This window comes from Oryx dammah, unplaced genomic scaffold (genome assembly GCF_014754425.2).
Source record: "Oryx dammah isolate SB20612 unplaced genomic scaffold, SCBI_Odam_1.1 HiC_scaffold_26, whole genome shotgun sequence".
NCBI lineage: Eukaryota > Metazoa > Chordata > Mammalia > Artiodactyla > Bovidae > Oryx > Oryx dammah.
Genome location: NW_024070210.1, coordinates 93053760 through 93072589, shown reverse-complemented (window position 1 = coordinate 93072589; position 18830 = coordinate 93053760). Strand labels below are relative to the sequence as shown.

Sequence of the window (18830 nt, the reverse complement as noted above, 5' to 3'; positions counted from 1 at the left end):
GTTGCCCAAGTGGGGTAAATTCTTTCCCACAAGAGAGACGTTCCCAGGGTATTTCACCCACTTTCCAAGTAGCTTACAAAATCATGGTTTGTATACATTCTCTTCAGCCTGCAAGCTCGACACTGGCTTCACCCCCTCTTGCCAACTCCACTCCCTTCCCACATTGGCCATTCCATTTCCTCCTACAGCTCCCTGTATTGTTGACCTAAAAGAATAAAAATATGTTTGCTCTAATATAATAGGGTACCTCCAAAAGTTCAGTAAAAACTAAATCGAAGCCAAGAGTTTGTTTTAAATACAAACCAGCTCTGTAACCTACTAGCTCTGGGGTCCTGAGCAAATAGCTTAGCCCATTTAAGACTTAGTCGAGTGGAGGAAAATAATGCTTGTCCATCTATCTGATGGGGCTGGGACAGTCATTTGAGCTAAGTGATGTGGTGCTGGTTGTTTGCAGTTGCTCAGTCGTGTCAGACTCTTTGAGACCCCATGGACTGTAGCATGCCGTGCTCCTCTATTCTCCACTATCTCCCCGAGTTTGCTGAAATTCATGTTCTTTGAGTTGGTGCTATTATCTAACTCTCTCATCCTTTGCCTTCTCCTTCTGCCATCAATCTTTCCGAGCATCAGGGTCTTTCCCAATGAGTCGGCCCCTCGCATCAGATGGCTGAAGTGTTGGCTCTTCAACATCAATCCTTCCAGTGAACATTCAGGGTTGATTTCCTTTAGGATTGACTGGTTTGATCTCTGCAGTCCAGAGGATTCTCAAAGAGTCTTCTCAAGTGCCACAATTTGAAAGCATCAATTCTTTGATGCTCAGACTTCATTATGGCCCAACTCTCATATCTGTAAATGACTACTGAAAAACCATGGCTTTGACTAGACTGACTAGTCAGTCTGGACTAGACTAGCTTTGTCAGCAAAGTAACATCTCTGCCTTTTAATATGCTGTCTAGGTTTGTCATAGCTTTCCTTCCAAGGAGCAAGCGTCCACAGTGATTTTGGAGCCCAAGAAAATAAAATCTGTCACCATTTCCACTTTTTCCCCTTCTGTGTAGATGACGTCTATGAAACCAAAGTGCCTGACTGAAGTCCCGCTCTTTGCTCGTGGCGTCATCTGCAGCACTTGATGACGTCTCACAAATCCAGTATTCCCCAAGCCCTTAATGTGTGAGCTGATGCTGACTTTCATACCCCATTTAAATGCCATTAAGACCTTCTTGTTCATTAAAACTAGCCTAAACTGCTTTCATGGGGTCGCAAAGAGTCGGACATGACTGAGCGACTGAACTGAACTGAAACTGCTTTAGCCCAAAGTCAAGTTGAAATGTATTCTGCAGCTATGACTGTGTTGGCAAGATACCTCCATTTGCATAGTATGATCCACTAGAGAGCTGAATTTTTGGCATGCTTTAAAAATTGACTGTCCTGAATCATGTGTTAATTCACACTCACTAACAAACAGCATATGCTTGCATTAATAGTACCCTTCTGTTCTCCATCCTAGCCTTCTAATTGCGTGTTTTATTAAACTCCTCTGCCAAATATATGTGTAGATTTAACGTTCGCTCCTCGTATATCCTGCAACAGTGGGATGCCTCCGTGCCATTTTCCTTGTTCGTTACACAAACTTGACTTCATGGAAGCTGGCGCAGGAAGGGGGTGCCTTCTGGTGCCGGGCCATGCGCCGTTTCCACCTCCACCATCTGAAGTCACTGAGTGAATTGGCTCCTCTTTGCTGGCTTCCTTGTCCTTCCCCCGAACCAGGCTCTTCTTCATCCTGTTCGTTCTGTTGCCACGCTGTGCTCTTGTAAAGCGTGGCCGTGGTTCTCTTCTATTCAGACTTACAGGGCTTCGTGTCGCAGAGGTTCAGCACCGCCTTCGCTCCGTCCTCCATCTCTGGTCCCCTTTGTCCATTCCTCTCACTTACCTCTTTCCCTACCTTCTCCTTGGCTCAGCATACCTTCCAACAGAGTGGGGCCATGCGTCATCTTCCTCTCTGCTGTCTTTGAACTTCTCTGTGTGTGTGTGTGTGTGTTTCACACCATAAAGCTGACTGAGTATCCAGCACAAATTTTAATCTCTGTGATCCCTTTCTTGATGCTCAAATGGGTCAACTAGGTGCATGAAAGTTATCTTTCTCAATGGAACTGGCATGAAGGCTTATTCCTCATCATATTTTAAAAATCTTTATGTAACTGAACATTGAAACAAATATAATCCTTTCTTATTTTTGATATAATTAAAGTAATACACATCAGCGGGGTAGAGTATTTGGAAAATGTAAGAATCAAAGAGTGAAGGAAGAGCTCTCCTTTTGGAAACAAATGCTTTAGCATTTTGATATTTCCTTTTAGGATTCTTTCCCTTATTAGAGTTTATATAATTATTATAGCAGTATATAGACACATGTATATATGTATACAGTATGTATATATGTGTGTGAAATTAAAATTGTGCTTTTAAAAATTTATATAGCTTCAAATACATTCAGTAGGCAAGTTACATGGGAGACTGAGGGGAAAATTGAATATGATCAATTATCCTTGGAAAAACTATCTGATTATCGGTTATCTTTACTATACTTATGTTTATAAGTTTTATATCTTATATAGCATCACCAGCTCAGTGAACATGAATTTGAACAATCTCCAGAAGAGAGTGAAGGACAGAGGAGCCTGGCATGCTGCAGTCCATGGGATCGCAAAGAGTCAGACACAACTTAGCAACTGAACAACAACAACAGACTCATTTAGTAATTGATTACACAAGAATTTAGCCACTAAATAGTTTGAAATATACATGAGGAAAAAATGTTTCCAAAAAACACTCATACAACAGCTTCATGGGGTTAAGTGGCATTATTCCCATTCTATATATGGGGACACGGGGTATGACAGTGTTACAGGTGCCCAGAGCACTGCTCTTCCCTCTCAGCCACACCCCTACTAAACAATCGAGTGTCTTTGAGGAGGGATAAATTAGGAGGTTGGGATTAACATATAACCATTGCTATATTTAAAATAGATAACCAATGGGGACCTCCTGGATAGCACAGGGAATTATAGTCAATATTTTATAATAAGCTATAAAGGGAAAGAGCTGACTCATTTGAAAAGACCCTGATGCTGGGAAAGATTGAAGACAAGAGGAGAAGGGGACGACAGAGGATGAGATAGTTGGATGGCATCACCAACTCAATAGAGATGAGTTTGGGTAAACTCCGGGAGTTGATGATGGACAGGGAGGCCTGGCATGCTGTGGTTCATGGGGTCGTGAAGAGTCGGACACGACTGAGTAACTGAACTGATGAGGGGAAAGAATATGAAAGAGAATTTATATCTGTATAAGTGAATCACTGTGCTATAACACCTGAAACTAACATGATATTGTAAATTACCTTCTTGTTACTGTTTAGTCACGAAGTCATATGGACTACTGTAGCCCACCATGTGCTCCTCTGTGCACGGAATTTTCCAGGCAAGAATACTGGAGTGGATTGCCATTTTCTACTCCAGGGGATCTTCCCAACCCAGGGAACCAACCTGTGTCTCCTGCATGGGCAGGCAGATTCTTTACTGCTGGGCCACCAGGGAAGCCCTGTAAATTGGCTATGCAGTGAAGTGAAGTGAAGTCACTCAGTCGTGTCTGACTCTTTGCGACCCCATGGACTGTACCCTACCAGGCTCCTCTGTCCATGGGATTTTCCAGGCAATAGTACTGGAGTGGATTGCCATTTCCTTCTCCAGGGGATCTTCCTGACCCAGGGATCGAACCCGGGTCTCCCGCATTGTAGACAGACGCTTTACCGTCTGAGCCACTTGCAAAATGTCATGAAAATCAGGCATGATTGACAAGTTAGATAGAAATTAACCTTTTGTGAGGAAAGAGGAGTAAAATGGAGATGGGTGTCTCAGAGAAAACATGGTAGATTTTCTCAAATGTGTTCTCAGCATTTGTTGACCATATCATTTTGCTTATGACGTGACATAGTGGTGTCATTTCATTTTTTGTTGGTTTTCATTTTGCTCTTGTTACAACCCTTGCATTCCTAATGTAGTCTAACTTAGCAATACTGAATACTACCTTACTATTTTTTCCTTTGCTGGACTACATTTGAGGTTTCTACATCTCTGAGAAATAAGCCTGTAATTTTACTGTCTGTACTTTCTCAAGATAATAGCGTTAATTTATATGGTTTCCAGCAGGGAAAATTGTGTTTTTTGTTGTTCAGTCCCTAAGTTGTGTCTGACTCTTTGCAATCCCATGAACTACAGCACACCAGGCCTGCCTGTCCTTTACTAGCTCCCTCAGTTTGCTCAAACTCAAGTCCATTGAATCAGTGATGCCATCCAACGATCTCATTCTCTGCCACCCCCTTCTCCTCCTGCCCTCAGTCTTTCCCAGCATCAGGATCTTTTCCAATTAGTCGGCTCGTCACATCAGGTAGCCAAAGGTATTGGAGTTTCAGCTTTAGCATCAGTCCTTCTAATGGATATTCAGGGTTGATTTCCTTTAAGATTGACTGGTTTGATCTCCTGGCTGTCCAAGGGACTCTGAAGAGTCTTCTCTAACACCACAATTCCTAAGCATCAATTCTTTGATGCTCAGCCTTCTTTCTGGTCCAACTCTCACATCCGTACGTGACTACTGGAAAAACCATAGCTTTGACTATGCAGACCTTTTCCCACAAAGTGTTGTTTCTTTTTAATACACTGTCTAGGGTTTGTCATAGCCTTCCTTCCAAGGAGCAAGTGTCTTTTACTTTCGTGGCTTCAGTCACCATCCGCAGTGATTTTGGAGACCAAGAAAATAAAATCTATCACTGTTTGCACTTTTTCCCCATCTATTTGCCATGAAATGATGGGACCAGATGCCTTAATCTTAGTTTTTTGAATGTGTAGTTTTAAACTGGCTTTTTCACTCTCCTCTTTCACCCTCATCAAGAGGCTCTTTAGTTCCTCTTAGCTTTCTGCCATTAGAGTAGTATCATCTGCATATTTGAAGTTGTTGATATTTCTCCCGGCAATCATGATTCCAGCTTGTAAGTCTTCCAGCCCAGCATTTTGCGTGATGTACTCTGCATAAAATAAAAGTCATGTAAATCTATCTGCTGATTAATGAGATATCAGTAATAACCATCAATAGCACCCTCAGAACAGTCTAATGGCCCCTGGGCCAGTCACCAAACATTTACATACAGGGAGGCAGTGGCACTTAGGAAGAGTAGAACTGGAATCCAGAGATTCCAGAACTCTGGAGTCAGGGTTGTTCCAGCTCTGCCACTGAACTGTCCTTGTGATGTTAGGATTACCTAAGCCTGAATGACCCAACCTCTCTGCATCTCTTTTCCATCAGAAGAGTGGAGATTCAAATTCCTGTCTTAAAGGGGGATAAGCGATAATATATGTAAAGTATCTGGCATGTGGTAAGTGATCATTACGTGTTAATCCCTTCCGTCTGCTACTTTCATGCATGTATCACGAAGCACGCACACGAGTGAGAGAAATATAGCATATGCACCCGAATTGGAAAAAAACTCAGCCAAGAAGCTGTTTTGTTTTCCTCCGCTTACCTTTGAACTGTTTGTGATTAATTTTTTCTTTTCTGCTAGTAGTCAAGGAGAAATGAGTGCAAGCTTCCCTATTCTATTGTCTTCTAAGACTCCTAGCTTTGTGGCCGTATTCTCTGATATTCTAGGTCATTTGGAATAGTTTGAGAGGATAAGGACAGAGGGTTCCCAGGGACTGACTTCTCCTTGAGAACAGCCCAGGAGCCATCATTATATATAACCTGCTAAGTCTGTTTAACAGTTGTAAAATATCATTCCCATGAAGTATCAAAGTGTAAGTAAATATGTTCATTAAAAATGTTCATTTTCTATGGAAAGCAGGGAGAATCATTTTAGGACTAGTTGTAAATTGGAGTGTTTTTGCACTGACCATCTTAAGAATAAAAAATTCATATCCAAGTGAGATAAGTTGAATTCCTTTCCCCTCCTTTAAAAATACTAGAAGCTCATCTAGGCTAAAGATTTTTATAATTCCTTCTGTAATTTTAACAGTCAGGGTTAAAAAGTCTACATTGTCTTTGGAAACTTGATACTCCATTCTTCCTTACTGAAATCTGTGTAGGAGCAGGTAGAGAGCAAATGCAACTTTCCCTGTGCCTATTTGGTAGCTAAAGAGGTGGTTTTGTCCCCAAATGTTTTTTTGCTTTTCTAATTGACTACAAAATACCAAATCTAACAATCATTGCTTTTAATTTTTTTCCCAAATTGAGCAAAGTCCCAGACAGACCTGCTCCCGCCCCGCCTCCCAGACTTCAGGTTGGCCACCTCTGTGTATGGATCTTAACATCTTCATGGTCTGCTTTGAGTTTCCACGTTATTTAAAATAGAAAAAAAGACATTCTTGGTCAAATTTGCACAGTGGACCAAAATTAATTTTCTTCCCATGTGCGAGATGTAGAAGTAAGGTCCTGTTCTGAAAAGTTGTCCTGGGTTTTGAGATCTTGGGCTTGTTAGAAACAGATTGGCATCTTAGGTGCTCAAGTATGATCACATCCTTGGGAAAAGCTTGGCACCTTTTGCATCAAAGTGGGATCAAATAACTCTTTTTCATATGTTGATCTTAAAGCTATATATACTTAAACTGTGTTTGCAGAAAGGGATAAACGTTTCACAAAGCCTGAAATGTTTCTCATTTTTCTAAGAAATTATGATGAAAAAGCTATCTAACTCTTCTGAGCCTCAGTAACCTCACTAGAGGGCTTCCCTGGTGGATCAGTGCCAATGCGGGAGACCTGGGTTCAGTCCCTGGGTTGGGAAGATCCCCTGGAGAAGGAAATGGCAACCCACTCCAGTATCCTTGCCTGGAGAATCCCATGGACAGAGGAGCGTGGTGGGCTACAGTCCACGGGGTCACAAAGAGAGTCAAACATGACTCAGCAACTCCACAACAAACCTTACTGGAAAAAGCACATGGGTAGCTCATCAGAGACCCTAACACTTAGGAAACTGTAGTTTGTTGGTTACCCTTCTTTCCACTAGGAAATTCTTGTAATGCTGAACTTGAAGATTTAGGGCTTTCTGGGAAGTGGCCACAGCCCCTTACTGCCATGTGTACCTTGAATATCCTCTGAAGTTGTGTGTGGATTTATCACTCTGGAGAGTCCTTAGAAATGGCTGGTGCATGAGAAGTTCCAGGGTAGGCTTCAGATTTGTTCTCCCTCCCTTGAGATCCGAACAGTATGGCCATACTGACATCAGGGCTTGGACTTAGCGGGACTAAGCTTGTAAGGATGTGGTATCTCTGTCTGTCAAGCACAAAACTGCTGAGTCGCTCCAGTTGTGTCCAACTCTTTGTGACCCTGTGGACTGTAGCCTGCAGGCTGCTCTGTCCATGGGTTTCTCCAGGCAAGAATACTGGGGTGGGTTAGCTCCAGGCTGAGTGCACACCAATCAGCAGACTTTACTAAGCACCTACTATTTACCTGGCACTTGGTAGAGATGTGGAGATGGATGAGCTGTGAGCCTGTGCACTCAGGGTCTCATAATTTTCATGGCTTGGTGAAACTCTCAATGTCTATAACAGGTAGGATGGCAGTCTCTATTGCTGTTTCAAATTCTTAGTGCCTGGGAATATATTTCAGGTTGCTAACGAGTTCAACCTCAGGTTTGCCTGTTTTTCAAAAGAAACTTCAGTTTAGGGAAGTTTGATCATGTGGTCCTTTAAAACTTCAGATTAAGTAGCTGTGAAATACTTCAGGAAGCTGGTAGGAAGCCAGAATATATCACGGGTCAGTTTACTCAGTATCAGCTTACTAGAAATCTCAGACTTGGGGTTCTCTCATTTTTGGTATCCCACCCCTTTTCCCAGTTTTAAGGTTTCAGAATCAGTCCTCTTCCTTGGGGTATACATTTCTGGTAGCCATTCTCTAAGTCCTGAGAGTGAGGATTTACCCATTTAGGTGAATCTCCCATGTCAAGGCTTTGGGTGTATCACCTAGGTGAGGGCAGTCTTGTCTCTTACAGGATGGGTCAGTACACATTTGAATTGAATGATATACCTGAGGATATTGAGAGTTCCTTACAGAAATTGAGTCACGCAGAATAACAGTGTGTCCATCAAACACTAAATTGTGGCATGTTTCTGCGAACTGATGATTCATATCATATTCTCAATCTGTTTTTCCTTAGGTAATACCATTTTGTAAAACGGAGGTTCCCATCCCTGGTTTTGTGACTCTTGCTAATGCTCCCTGCAGTATATCCCCACTTCTCTAAGCATCCTGTAGTTATGCCAGCAGTCGGGAAAGAATCTGCCTGCAATGCAGGAGACCCGGCTTTGATCTCTGGGTTGGGAAGATCCCTTGGAGAAGGGAATGGCTACCCACTCCAGTATTATTCTTGCCTGGAGAATTCCAAGGACTGGGGAGCCTGGTGGGCTACAGTCCATGGAGTCAAAAAAGAGTTGGACATGACTGAGCACTAACATTTTCACTTTCAGTTGTTTAATAAAAACCGCATGAGGGACTTCATGTGTTGTTCCCTAGAACAGACTGGCACAGAGCAACCACTCTAATATTTGTTGAACAAATGAATACATTTTAACGCAAAGGAGGTGGTGGCCTTGGTCTCCCGTGTGAAGGGGCAAGTAGAGTAGCTGAAGTGAACACGTGACCATGCCAATTCCTTCATGAGTCAAGACGGTCTTGGTCTATTTTCACAGTGGATTTTGTGGGTGTTCTTCGAAAAATAAACTCTTTAGGGTTCCTTCTGTTTCTGTCTTCATAGTTCTATTTCAAAAGCTTTTCTACCCACTCATTCTGCTCCTTAAACCTCTGAATAAACCCTATAATGTTTAGAAAAGGCAGAGGAACCAGAGATCAAATTGCCAACATCCGCTGGATCATCAAAAAAGCAAGAAAGTTCCAGAAAAACATCCATTTCTGCTTTATTGACTATGCCAAAGCCTTTGACTGTGTGGATCACAATAAGCTGTGGAAAATTCTGAAAGAGATGGGAATACCAGACCACCTGACCTGCCTCTTGAGAAACCTGTATGCAGGTCAGGAAGCAACAGTTAGAACTGGACATGGAACAACAGACTGTTTCCAAATTGGAAAAGGAGTACATCAAGGCTGTATATTGTCACCCTGCTTATTTAACTTATATGCAGAGTACATCATGAAAAACACTGGGCTGGAAGAAGCACAAGCTGGAATCGAGATTTCCGGGAGAAATATCAATAACCTCAGATATGCAGATGACACAATTGTTATGGCAGAAAGCAAAGAAGATCTAAAGAGCCTCTTGATGAAAATGAAAGAGGAGAGTGAAAAAGTTGGCTTAAACCTCGACATTCAGAAAACTAAGATAATGGCATGCGGTCCCATCACTTCATGGCAAATAGACGGGGAAACGATGGAAACAGTGGCTGACTTTATTTTGGGGGGCTCCAAAATGACTGCAGATGGTGACTGCAGCCATGAAATTAAAAGACACTTACTCCTTGGAACGAAGGTTATGACCAACCTAGACAGCATATTAAAAAGCAGAGACTTTATCAACAAAGGTCCATCTAGTCAAGGCTATGGTTTTTCCAGTAGTCATGTATGGATGTGAAAGTTGGACTATAAAGAAAGCTGAGCTCAGCAGAATTGATGCTTTTAAACTGTGGTGTTGGAGAGGACTCTTGAGAGTCCCTTGGACTGCAAGGAGATCCAACCAGTCCATCCTAAAGGAGATCAGTCCTGGGTGTTCATTGGAAGGACTGATGTTGAAGCTGAAACTCCCGCTTTGGCCACCTGATGCGAAGAGCTGACTTATTGGAAAAGACCCTGATGCTGGGAAAGATTGAGGGCAGGAGGAGAAGGGGACGACAGAGGATGATATGGTTGGATGGCATCACCGACTCAGTAGACATGAGTTTGGGTAAACTCTGGGAGTTGGTGATGGACAGGGAGGCCTGGTGTGTTGCGGTCATGGGGTTGCAAAGAGTTGAACATGACTGAGTGACTGAACTGAACTGAACTGTGATTTCCATAGAATGTGCTTGCTTTGCTATCTTTTAGCCAGTGTTGGCTAACATTACAGGAAGTGTTTTGTGAGTTGCTAATACTTCAGGAAGTAGTTTTTCATGATATCCTGTGTTTCTTAGTGTTCAAGGCAGCAAGTAAAGATGAACTTTAGAGGAAGTCTCAGTTAATCAATTTAAAAGCAGTTTTGAAGGCACTTGAGTGCTCTTCCCTTGGGCTTGACAGTGACAAGGCTCTTTCAGCTTCAGCAGCAGCAGCGTGGTACTGGGCAGAGAGCAGGGCCAGGGTACTGAGGGCCCTCAGCTGCCGCCCCGGCTCCGCCACTGACCCAGCAGTGACCATGGCCGTCCCTTCCCCTGGCTTGACCCTGTTCTCAATTGTAAGAAAGAGATAACGCCTATCTTTCAGGGAGATGATGAAAACCACACAATAATACGGAAAAGTGCTTTATGGGTGGTAGTGTCATGCTTAAGTGTATTTTATCAGCTCCGTGAAGGCTCTTTAAATGGCAGGTTTAGTATCCAGGCCTGTGTCTCTTATCAGAAGTTGCTATTTAGTAAATGTTGAGTAATGCAGAAATATTTGCAGGCAACCTCTGTGGCCCAGAGAGGTCTGCTTTTGTTGTAATTAAGACGTTCTCACACTCGTAACCTTGGCGTTCACTTTGGCACAATAGGTCATGAAGCTTTGAAGGAAGGTGAAGTTGAAGTGTGTGTGGTTGGAAGAGGAGTGGCCGGGGATGTGGTCCAGTGGGCCAGGTTAGGAGGGAAGTGAGGAATGTGTAAAATGTGCCATGAAGACATGCAGTTTTTGCTTTGTTCACTGCCCCATGTCTGGTGATCTGACTCTTGGTTGGCTCATAGAATCTGTGAATTGAATGTTAGTCGAGTGAAGTCTACAGAATGGTGCTGTATTTCCTTCATCAGTGACCACATCCCTTATTCAACATAAATGGGCAAATAAGAGTACCCCAAGTAGATATTTTAAAGCCTGTTTATTAGTTTCCTGAAAAGAAGATGATTTGTTCCTCAGTGCTTTTATGGAGTGTGCAGCCTCTGCGGGGAGGTGTGCTGACACCTTGAGGACACATGCCTGTCTCGTAGGATTTGCTGTTAAAGCCGTGGAGGAAGCACCGGCGCAGAACGCAGGTTCATGGGCACAGGAAGGCACACAGCGAGGCCGGACAAACCCAGACCTGAGGGCTTGGAGCAGGGAAAGGGCCACGTGTGGAGAATGGGTGGCTCATGCTCAGAACCCTGACATTCTCTCATGGTTTTCAGGGAGCAGTTTTTATGGACAGAACTTGGGGTGAGGGCTAAGGGGTATGTGGCTTTCTTCTGATTGGTTGTTGATGAGCTACTAAGGCGGTGCTTCGGGCATCTTGTTCTCTGCCTGAAGTTATCATCCACCTCTTGAGTGAGGGCCTTAGTTCTGCAGAAGAACTCAAATATATTGTTAAGCATATTCCTTGAAGAGAAACCAGGATCCTGCCCCATGGATGCATTATTGATTGATTGCTCCTTTTTTTCTGCTTCTCCTCCATTCCCTGATTACTGACTGTTGGAATCTGTCCTTTGGTACTCAGGGAAGGAAGGTCTAGGAGGCTGAAACCTCTTCCCCGCAAACAAAAAGCAAAGGACATGTAAAGGATGTGTCCCCAGGAGGGTCCCACAGGGTCCTGCTCAGTTTTGGTACCAGAAGAGAGGACACTGTGAATAGAATCGATCAGGGGAGACTTTGGGAAGGAAGTGGTCCTGGAGTTTAACCTTAAAGATGGGTAGAATTCCATCAGCTATGGCCAGTACATTGTAGTAGCAAGGTAAAGCTTTGTGGCGAGTGCGTGTTTTAATTCAAATATTAAGTCACATCTTCTCCTTGGGCGGTGACCTCAGAGTTTGAGAGCTCCCCTGTGGCTCTGGGCTGGTGGGATCTTGCATGGCTTATGGAGGCAGCTGGGGGGCAGAGGCCAGAGCACAGTCCTGCTGGTGCTTCTCGCCTCCTCCTGGGTGGGCTAGTTGAGGCCGGAAGGAAGGTGGCAGAGTGCCTCCTTTTGAAGGTGACCCCTCCCTGACCCCCAGAGGAGGGTAAAATGAGCAGGTGGACTCTGACTAGGAGTTTGCTATTGCTTTCAAGCTTTTAACATGTGTGAAGGTACCAAAACATGAAAATATCCTGTCAGAAGTGGGAGGCATTCTTTAGATGGAAATTAAAATAAGAAACTAGTAGTCATGGGGTGTCCTGGGAATTAACTCTTAGGATCAGTGGAGAGAGAGGACTAGGTGATGCAATGCGGGCATGCGAGGTATCCTCTAAGGCAACCCCTAATGAGGAAACCATAATTTGTGAAGGTTCGCTGGAAAGTGGTCGTTCATGTAGGGGAGGAGAGGAAACATGTTCTCTTCCAGAGCTTTGTTCTGTAGGAAATGAAGATCCATCGAAGGTTTGAAGACAAAGAATAGCATCAGTAGGACTGTGTGTTAGAAAGGAGCTTCTGGTAACAGTGAGGAGAATAGGCGGGGGAGGGATGTTGTTGTTCAGTCGCTAAGTCATGTCTGACTCTTTGCAACCCCATGGACTGCAGGATGCCAGGCTCCCCTGTCCCTCACTGTCTCCTGGAGTTTGTTCAGATCCATGTCCATTGAGTTGGTGATGCCATCCAACCATCTCATCCTCTGCTGTGATCTTCTCCTTTTGCCTTCAATCGTTCCCAGCATCAGGGTCTTTACCAGTGAGTCATCTCTTCACATCAGGTGGCCAGAGTATTGGAGTTTTAGCTTCAGCATCAGTCCTTCCAGTGAATATTCAGGATTGATTGCCTTTAGGATTCACTGGTTTGATCTCCTTGCTGTTCAAGGGACTCCCAAGAGTCTTCAAGCACTACAATTCAAAAGCACCAATTTTGGGGTGCTCAGCCTTCTTTATGGTCCAACTCTCACATTTGTACCTGACTACTGGAAAAACCATAGCTTTGACTATCTGTATAGCTTTCGTTCCAAGGAGCAAGTGTCTTTAAATTTCATGCCTGCAGTCGCCGTCACCAGTGATTTTGGAGCCCAAGAAAACAAAATTTGTCACTGCTTCCACTTTTTCCTTTTCTATTTGCCATGAAGTGCTGGGACTGGATGCCAGGCTCTTAGTTTGGGGAATGTTGAGTTTTAAGCCAGCTTTTTCACTCTATTCTTTTAGGCTCTTTAGTTGCCTCTTCTGCTGTTTCCTTTTCTTCCTCACCCATAAACAAAGACATTGCCTGAAGTTCTTTACTTGCTTCCCCCCGCCGCCAGACTAATATTTCTAGCTCTAATGTCTCTGCTCTTCATTTGGGCAAACGGCTTCTCAGGCTGTTTGCTCAAAGGTAAAGTGCAGTAGATTACATACCTGCCTCAGAGAGAGTCCTGAGACTTAAATGAGACACTGCATACTAAATTCTGCCTAAGCCTTGAAGGAAATTACGTGCTCAATAAGTAAGCATCGAGTACATATTCCCATGCTTATGATATTCTGTCTTATATATATATACGTGTGTGTGTGTATATTTTATATATGTATATTATATATATATGATTATACATATCTATATCCACATATTGATGAAAACACAGTCTCCCCTTTCTTTTGAAGTCTTTGAGGATTTGGTTATTATTTTTAGATCTTAAGTGTTGAGCATTGTACTTGCCCAAGAAGGGTTCAAATCTTGCTCCTAATTCCTTTTGCCTGCCAGATTGATGTTTCAGGTGCCTCATTAGTTGGGTGTGTGCTTGCCCTTTCTTGGGGAATGGATGAGTGACCTTCATATCCTCTCTTCTGCTTGGGAGTGAAGTGAAGTGAAAGTTGCTCAGTCGTGTCCAACTCTTTGCCACCCCATGGAGTATACAGTCCATGGAATTCTCCAGGCCAGAATACTGGAGTGGGTAGCCTTGCCCTTCTCCAGAGGATCTTCCCAACCCAGGGATCGAACCCAGGTCTCCCGCATTGCAGGAGGATTCTTTACTGTCTAAACCACAAGGGGAGCCCAGGGGTCCCATTTAATAAACGGCTGATTGGAGCTGGCGACTGGGGAACAAGAGAGCAAACACTGACAGCCCTGCCCCCTTGTGCTGCTTACACACACTGTCTTCATTAGATGAGAAATCTAACCAACGAGAAACCAAATGCATTTTACAGCCATCAGAATGGACGCTCAGGACCGAAGAGGGAGAAGTGAAGTCGCTCAGTCGTGTCCGACTCTTTGTGACCCCATGGACTGTAGTCTATCAGGCTCCTCAGTCCACGGAATTTTCCAGGCAAGAGTACTGGAGTGGGTTGCCATTTCCTCCTCCAGGGGATCTTCCCAACCGAGGGATCGAACCCGGGTCTCCCTGTCTGCAGGCAGACACTTTACCGTCTGAGCCACCAGGGAAGCCTGAAGAGGGAGAAGGGGTTTTCTTTTTATGAGAGAGGAGTGTTGTCCCGTAAATAGGCAGCCAAGACTTAGCTGATGGGACTGTTGGCGGCTGCCGGGTGCTGTTGAGGCCGCAAGCAGAGGAAGTGCAGTCAGGAAGCAGGGAGGCTGAGTCCTCTACAGAAAAGTGGGGCTGGCGTGTGGCAGTTTATAAACTAGGCTTGGAATAAAGGGTGTGGACCTGAAGACTCTGCTCCCTGGCTGTCTCCATTGCATTTTTCTTTTGGATACCTGTTGACCATGAAAGCCTTGTAAAGGCTGAGAGATAAGCAAGGGAGGAATTTTAGTGACTTTATCATCTGTAAAATAGGATTGGGGTTGAATGAGATGCCTCAATCCCCTCTAGGAGTGGGAAAACACAAGTCCTTGCAGATTCTTTGTTCCACCCCAAAATCTCCAGGACAATCTGATTCTCTGAGCCACTGGACCACTTCTCCAAGCTTGTTGAGGACAGTTACTGCTGATAGACCATCCTCTAGTTGGTTTGAGGCTGTCTAAACCCTGTGGTGTCACATCCGTGAGGTCTGATCACTATTCTCTTTCTGTTGTATAATGTCCATGTATACTTCAGAGGGCGGGAGGAGAAGGGGTGACAGAGGATGAGATGGTTGGATGGCATCACCGACTCCATGCACATGAGTTTGAGTAAGCTCCGGGAGTTGGTGATGGACAGGGAAGCCTGGCGTGCTGCAGTCCACGGGGTCACAATGAGTCAGACACGACTGAGCAGCTGAACTGATACTTCAGTATTGCAGTTTTTGCTAGAAATAATATCACATTGTAAGATCCAAAGGCAATTCTCTTTCTGTGGTTGATGTTTCAATACTTCCATCTCAGTGTTCAGTGTTGAGCTGCATGTGAGTCTTTTCTAGTTGGTCATCTCATGATTTGAACACTGTTCTTCCAAGTGATGTGATGTTATCCTCTCCTTCCAGCTATTGTAGATGATGAAAGACTCTCTGCAGAGGAGATGGATGAGAGGAGGCGGCAGAATATTGCTTATGAATATTTGTGTCACCTGGAGGAAGCCAAAAGGTAAGAGTCAGACTTAGTCTATTTGTGCCCCTTCTCTTAGAGATGAGCTTTGGATACTATATTTTTAATAACTCATTTGCAGCCTTGTTAGTACTAAGGTAATGGGAGAAGAATCAACCTGTGTGTTGTCAGTGGAAGAATTGAGAAAAAGTTGCTCCCACAGCCAATATCAAGGCACTAGGGAGGCAGCTGTTCCTTTTTCTTCCTCAGAGCCTCCCAGGAAATCTCTTAGAAAATTACAGATTATTTCAAAATTTCTCATCTCTCTGGCATGGATGTTGGGGGAGCTGCAGAGACTTAAACCAACTTCCTTTTCCTCAGAGTGTCCTCAGATCTTTTTCCCAACCCTACCCCAGTGATTATAATTATCACTATTATTATTAATTACTGTGTAATTATATATTCCTACATGCCCACAGCATGTTGGACTGAAGTCCATTGCTCACTAAGGTAGAGAGCAGGTTTATGACAGCAGTCTCCTTTTTAACTCATGGGTGTGTGATCACTGAAGGTATGTTGTCTCTGAAAATCGCACTGACTTTTTAGATTACAAGGAAATGTTGGCTTCTCCAAGGAGAAAGTGAAGATAAAGAAAGTATTTACACTTAGGCCTCTGTATCAGGGGAATCAGCACTTTGTCCTTTGCTGGGTACATACTGCAATGCCCATATGCCTTGAGGTAGATTCTGACTTAATGCTTTGCACTGTGTTTAAGCAACAGTATTGCTCCATGGACAGATATGTTCCAGCTCTCTTACCTCTGTAGAAAATAAACATGAAGTTGATGGTCGTTGCAGCTAATTATCTCTGATCACTTATAAATAGCTACCTACAGAGCTCAAAGAATGAGGATTTTAATCAGTGCTTTGTAGAAGAACATCCAGTGACACACGCACTAAAAAGGGGGTTTTCCAGGATTGTTGAATGTTTTCACAGTGCCTCTTAGTTCTAAGCTCTAAAGGCTAAGTTTTAAAGGTTATTTAACATGTCTGGAAGTTGACGGGTTGCAAGTCACTGAAGACTCACTGTATGTCTAAGATTATTAAAAACATGCTTTTAGCCAAATTGTGGCTATAGTTAGATAAGGATAGGGATTCACAGACATTCAAAATAAGCACACTTTCAGTGAAAAAGCTTCAGGAGAGTTAGTGGAAACTTCCTCCTGATACACACTTTGAGTTCTAAGTTTTTGCCTCCAGGAGACTAGAAGTGGGGAGCAGTGTCACGCGAAGGAAAAGGTGTCCGACTGGAAGTCAGTAGACTGGATTTTCTGGTTTCAGCTTCATCATTTCTGAACTCTGTGACTTTGGACAGGTCGACCCTATGGGAAGTTCAGTTTTGTCTCCTCTCTAATGGGATGATAAAGATGTTACCACTACCTGCCCTACTTACTTAATGGGTTTTTTTCCCCCTAAAAATCAACTAAGAAGGTTGTAAGTGTTCTTTGAAGTGCCAGTCAGGTGTATGGTGATAACAAGCATAGTTTTCTCCTGAATGTATCAAAGTGATGTCAAGATAGCTTGGAAGCTTGTCATATTCTTTAGTGTTTTCAAAATTATGTACTTAAATTTTAATTTCAAAAAGTCAGCATAACAATCAGCCCAAGTTCTTTGAAGAAAGCTTCCTTAGGAACAGTTTCATTGAAAGAATAAATGTAAAATACACAGTTTTTCCTTTAAGATGGTTTTCCTAAATTTATCTTGCAAGTAGAGATTTAGAGGTAGTATGTATTTATGAATCTTTTATTAATATCTGAACACTTCTTATGTCTTTCTGGGAAGTTGGTTTTTGGTTATGGAGTATGTGAAAATTATGTGGCTAGTAATATGTGTGCTGTGATTTCAGAAAGCATAGTGTACAGAAGTCTGGCCCTAAACTCAAAACATAGATGGAGTGAGTTAGTCTCTGTTCAAAAAGTTATTTATTTGAGAGAGTTTACTGCCTGATTCTCTTACACTGTTAATGCATTAGGAATTTATCTTATTGGATGTATTAAAGTGTGTACATGTGTGTGTTCCTGTGAGTGTAGTTGCTTTAGGATATTGAATTTCTATTGAATGGTGTACTTAGAATGTGAAATTTTAGCCAGGAACTGTTTCTTGTTTATTTCAGTTGAACTGACTTTGGTGTATTTTAACTAGAAATGTGTTGGGTTCTGTATTTTTGCCTCCATTTTTTCTTTCCAGAGGTGAGAACTGGTAGGATATTTAGCTTATATGTCCTGTAACTCAAAATTTTTTTAAAAATCAGAATTGTTAGAGTCCAATAGATATATCTTCAATTTTAGTTTTAGTAATTTCAGGATTCTGTGATTGTTACTCTCAGACCATTTAAAAGTTGCTTCATTCAGAGGGGATATCACTGACAGCCTTATAGAAGAAATAAAAAGGATGTTGATGGAATGTTATAAATGATTATATGCCAATGGATTGGTTAACCTAGATGAAATGTATGGTCTCCTAGAAAGATGAAAACTACTAAAACTGACTCAAGAAGAAATTTTGAAAACTAAATAAATGTAAAACAAGTAAAAAAAAAAATTGAGTTAGTACTCAAAAAAACTTCGTATTCTTTCAAAAAATGTAAGAGGAGGAAACACTTCCTAACTCTTTTTGTTGAGACCAGTATTACTCTGATACCAAAACCAGACAAAGATACCTCAAGAAAACCATAGACCAATATCCTTTATGAATACAAATACAAAAATTCTCAACAAACTCAAACTGAGTTAAGCAACATATGAAAAGGCTTAAATACCACCAAGTGGGATTTATCACAGGAATGCAAGCCTAGTTCAACCTAATAACCATTTGATCAAGACAATTCAACAGGGGGAGAAAAGCAGTCTTTCAACAAATGATCCTGAGACAGCTGGATGTACACAGGCATAAAAATGAATTTAGATCCCTACCTCACACCATACAAAAATTATATTAAAATGATTTGTTATGATAATTAAAATGTGTAGACCACAACTGTAAATCTCTTAGAAGAAAACAGAAGTAAATTTTTGCAACCTTGAGTTTTTGAGAGAGTGGTTTTTGAGACAACACCAAAAGCACAAGCCCCGCCCGCCCCCAGAAAAAGATGGGTTAATTAGACATCATGAAAATTAAACCTTCCTTAATTCAAAGGGATACCACCAAGAAACTAAAAAGACTACCCATGGAATGGGAGAAAATATTTGCAAATCATATACTTAATAGTGACTTATATTCAGAATATATAAAGAACTCATAACTCAACATAAAAGTAAATAGCCTAGTTTAAAAATGGGCCAAGTTTCTGAATAGACTTTTTTTTCCAAATAAGATACACA

The 18830-nt window shown here is 42.5% G+C and overlaps 1 protein-coding gene across 1 annotated transcript in view; it reads left to right on the top strand.

Annotated features, from left to right (window-relative positions):
* LOC120852603 (ras GTPase-activating-like protein IQGAP2) overlaps positions 1-18830 on the top strand; it is a 309398-nt gene that overhangs the window by 32837 nt on the left and 257731 nt on the right. The window contains exon 2 of the mRNA XM_040225934.1: positions 15412-15511. Coding sequence (XP_040081868.1) covers positions 15412-15511 — 100 coding nt within the window. The remainder of the gene's footprint in view (positions 1-15411; positions 15512-18830) is intronic.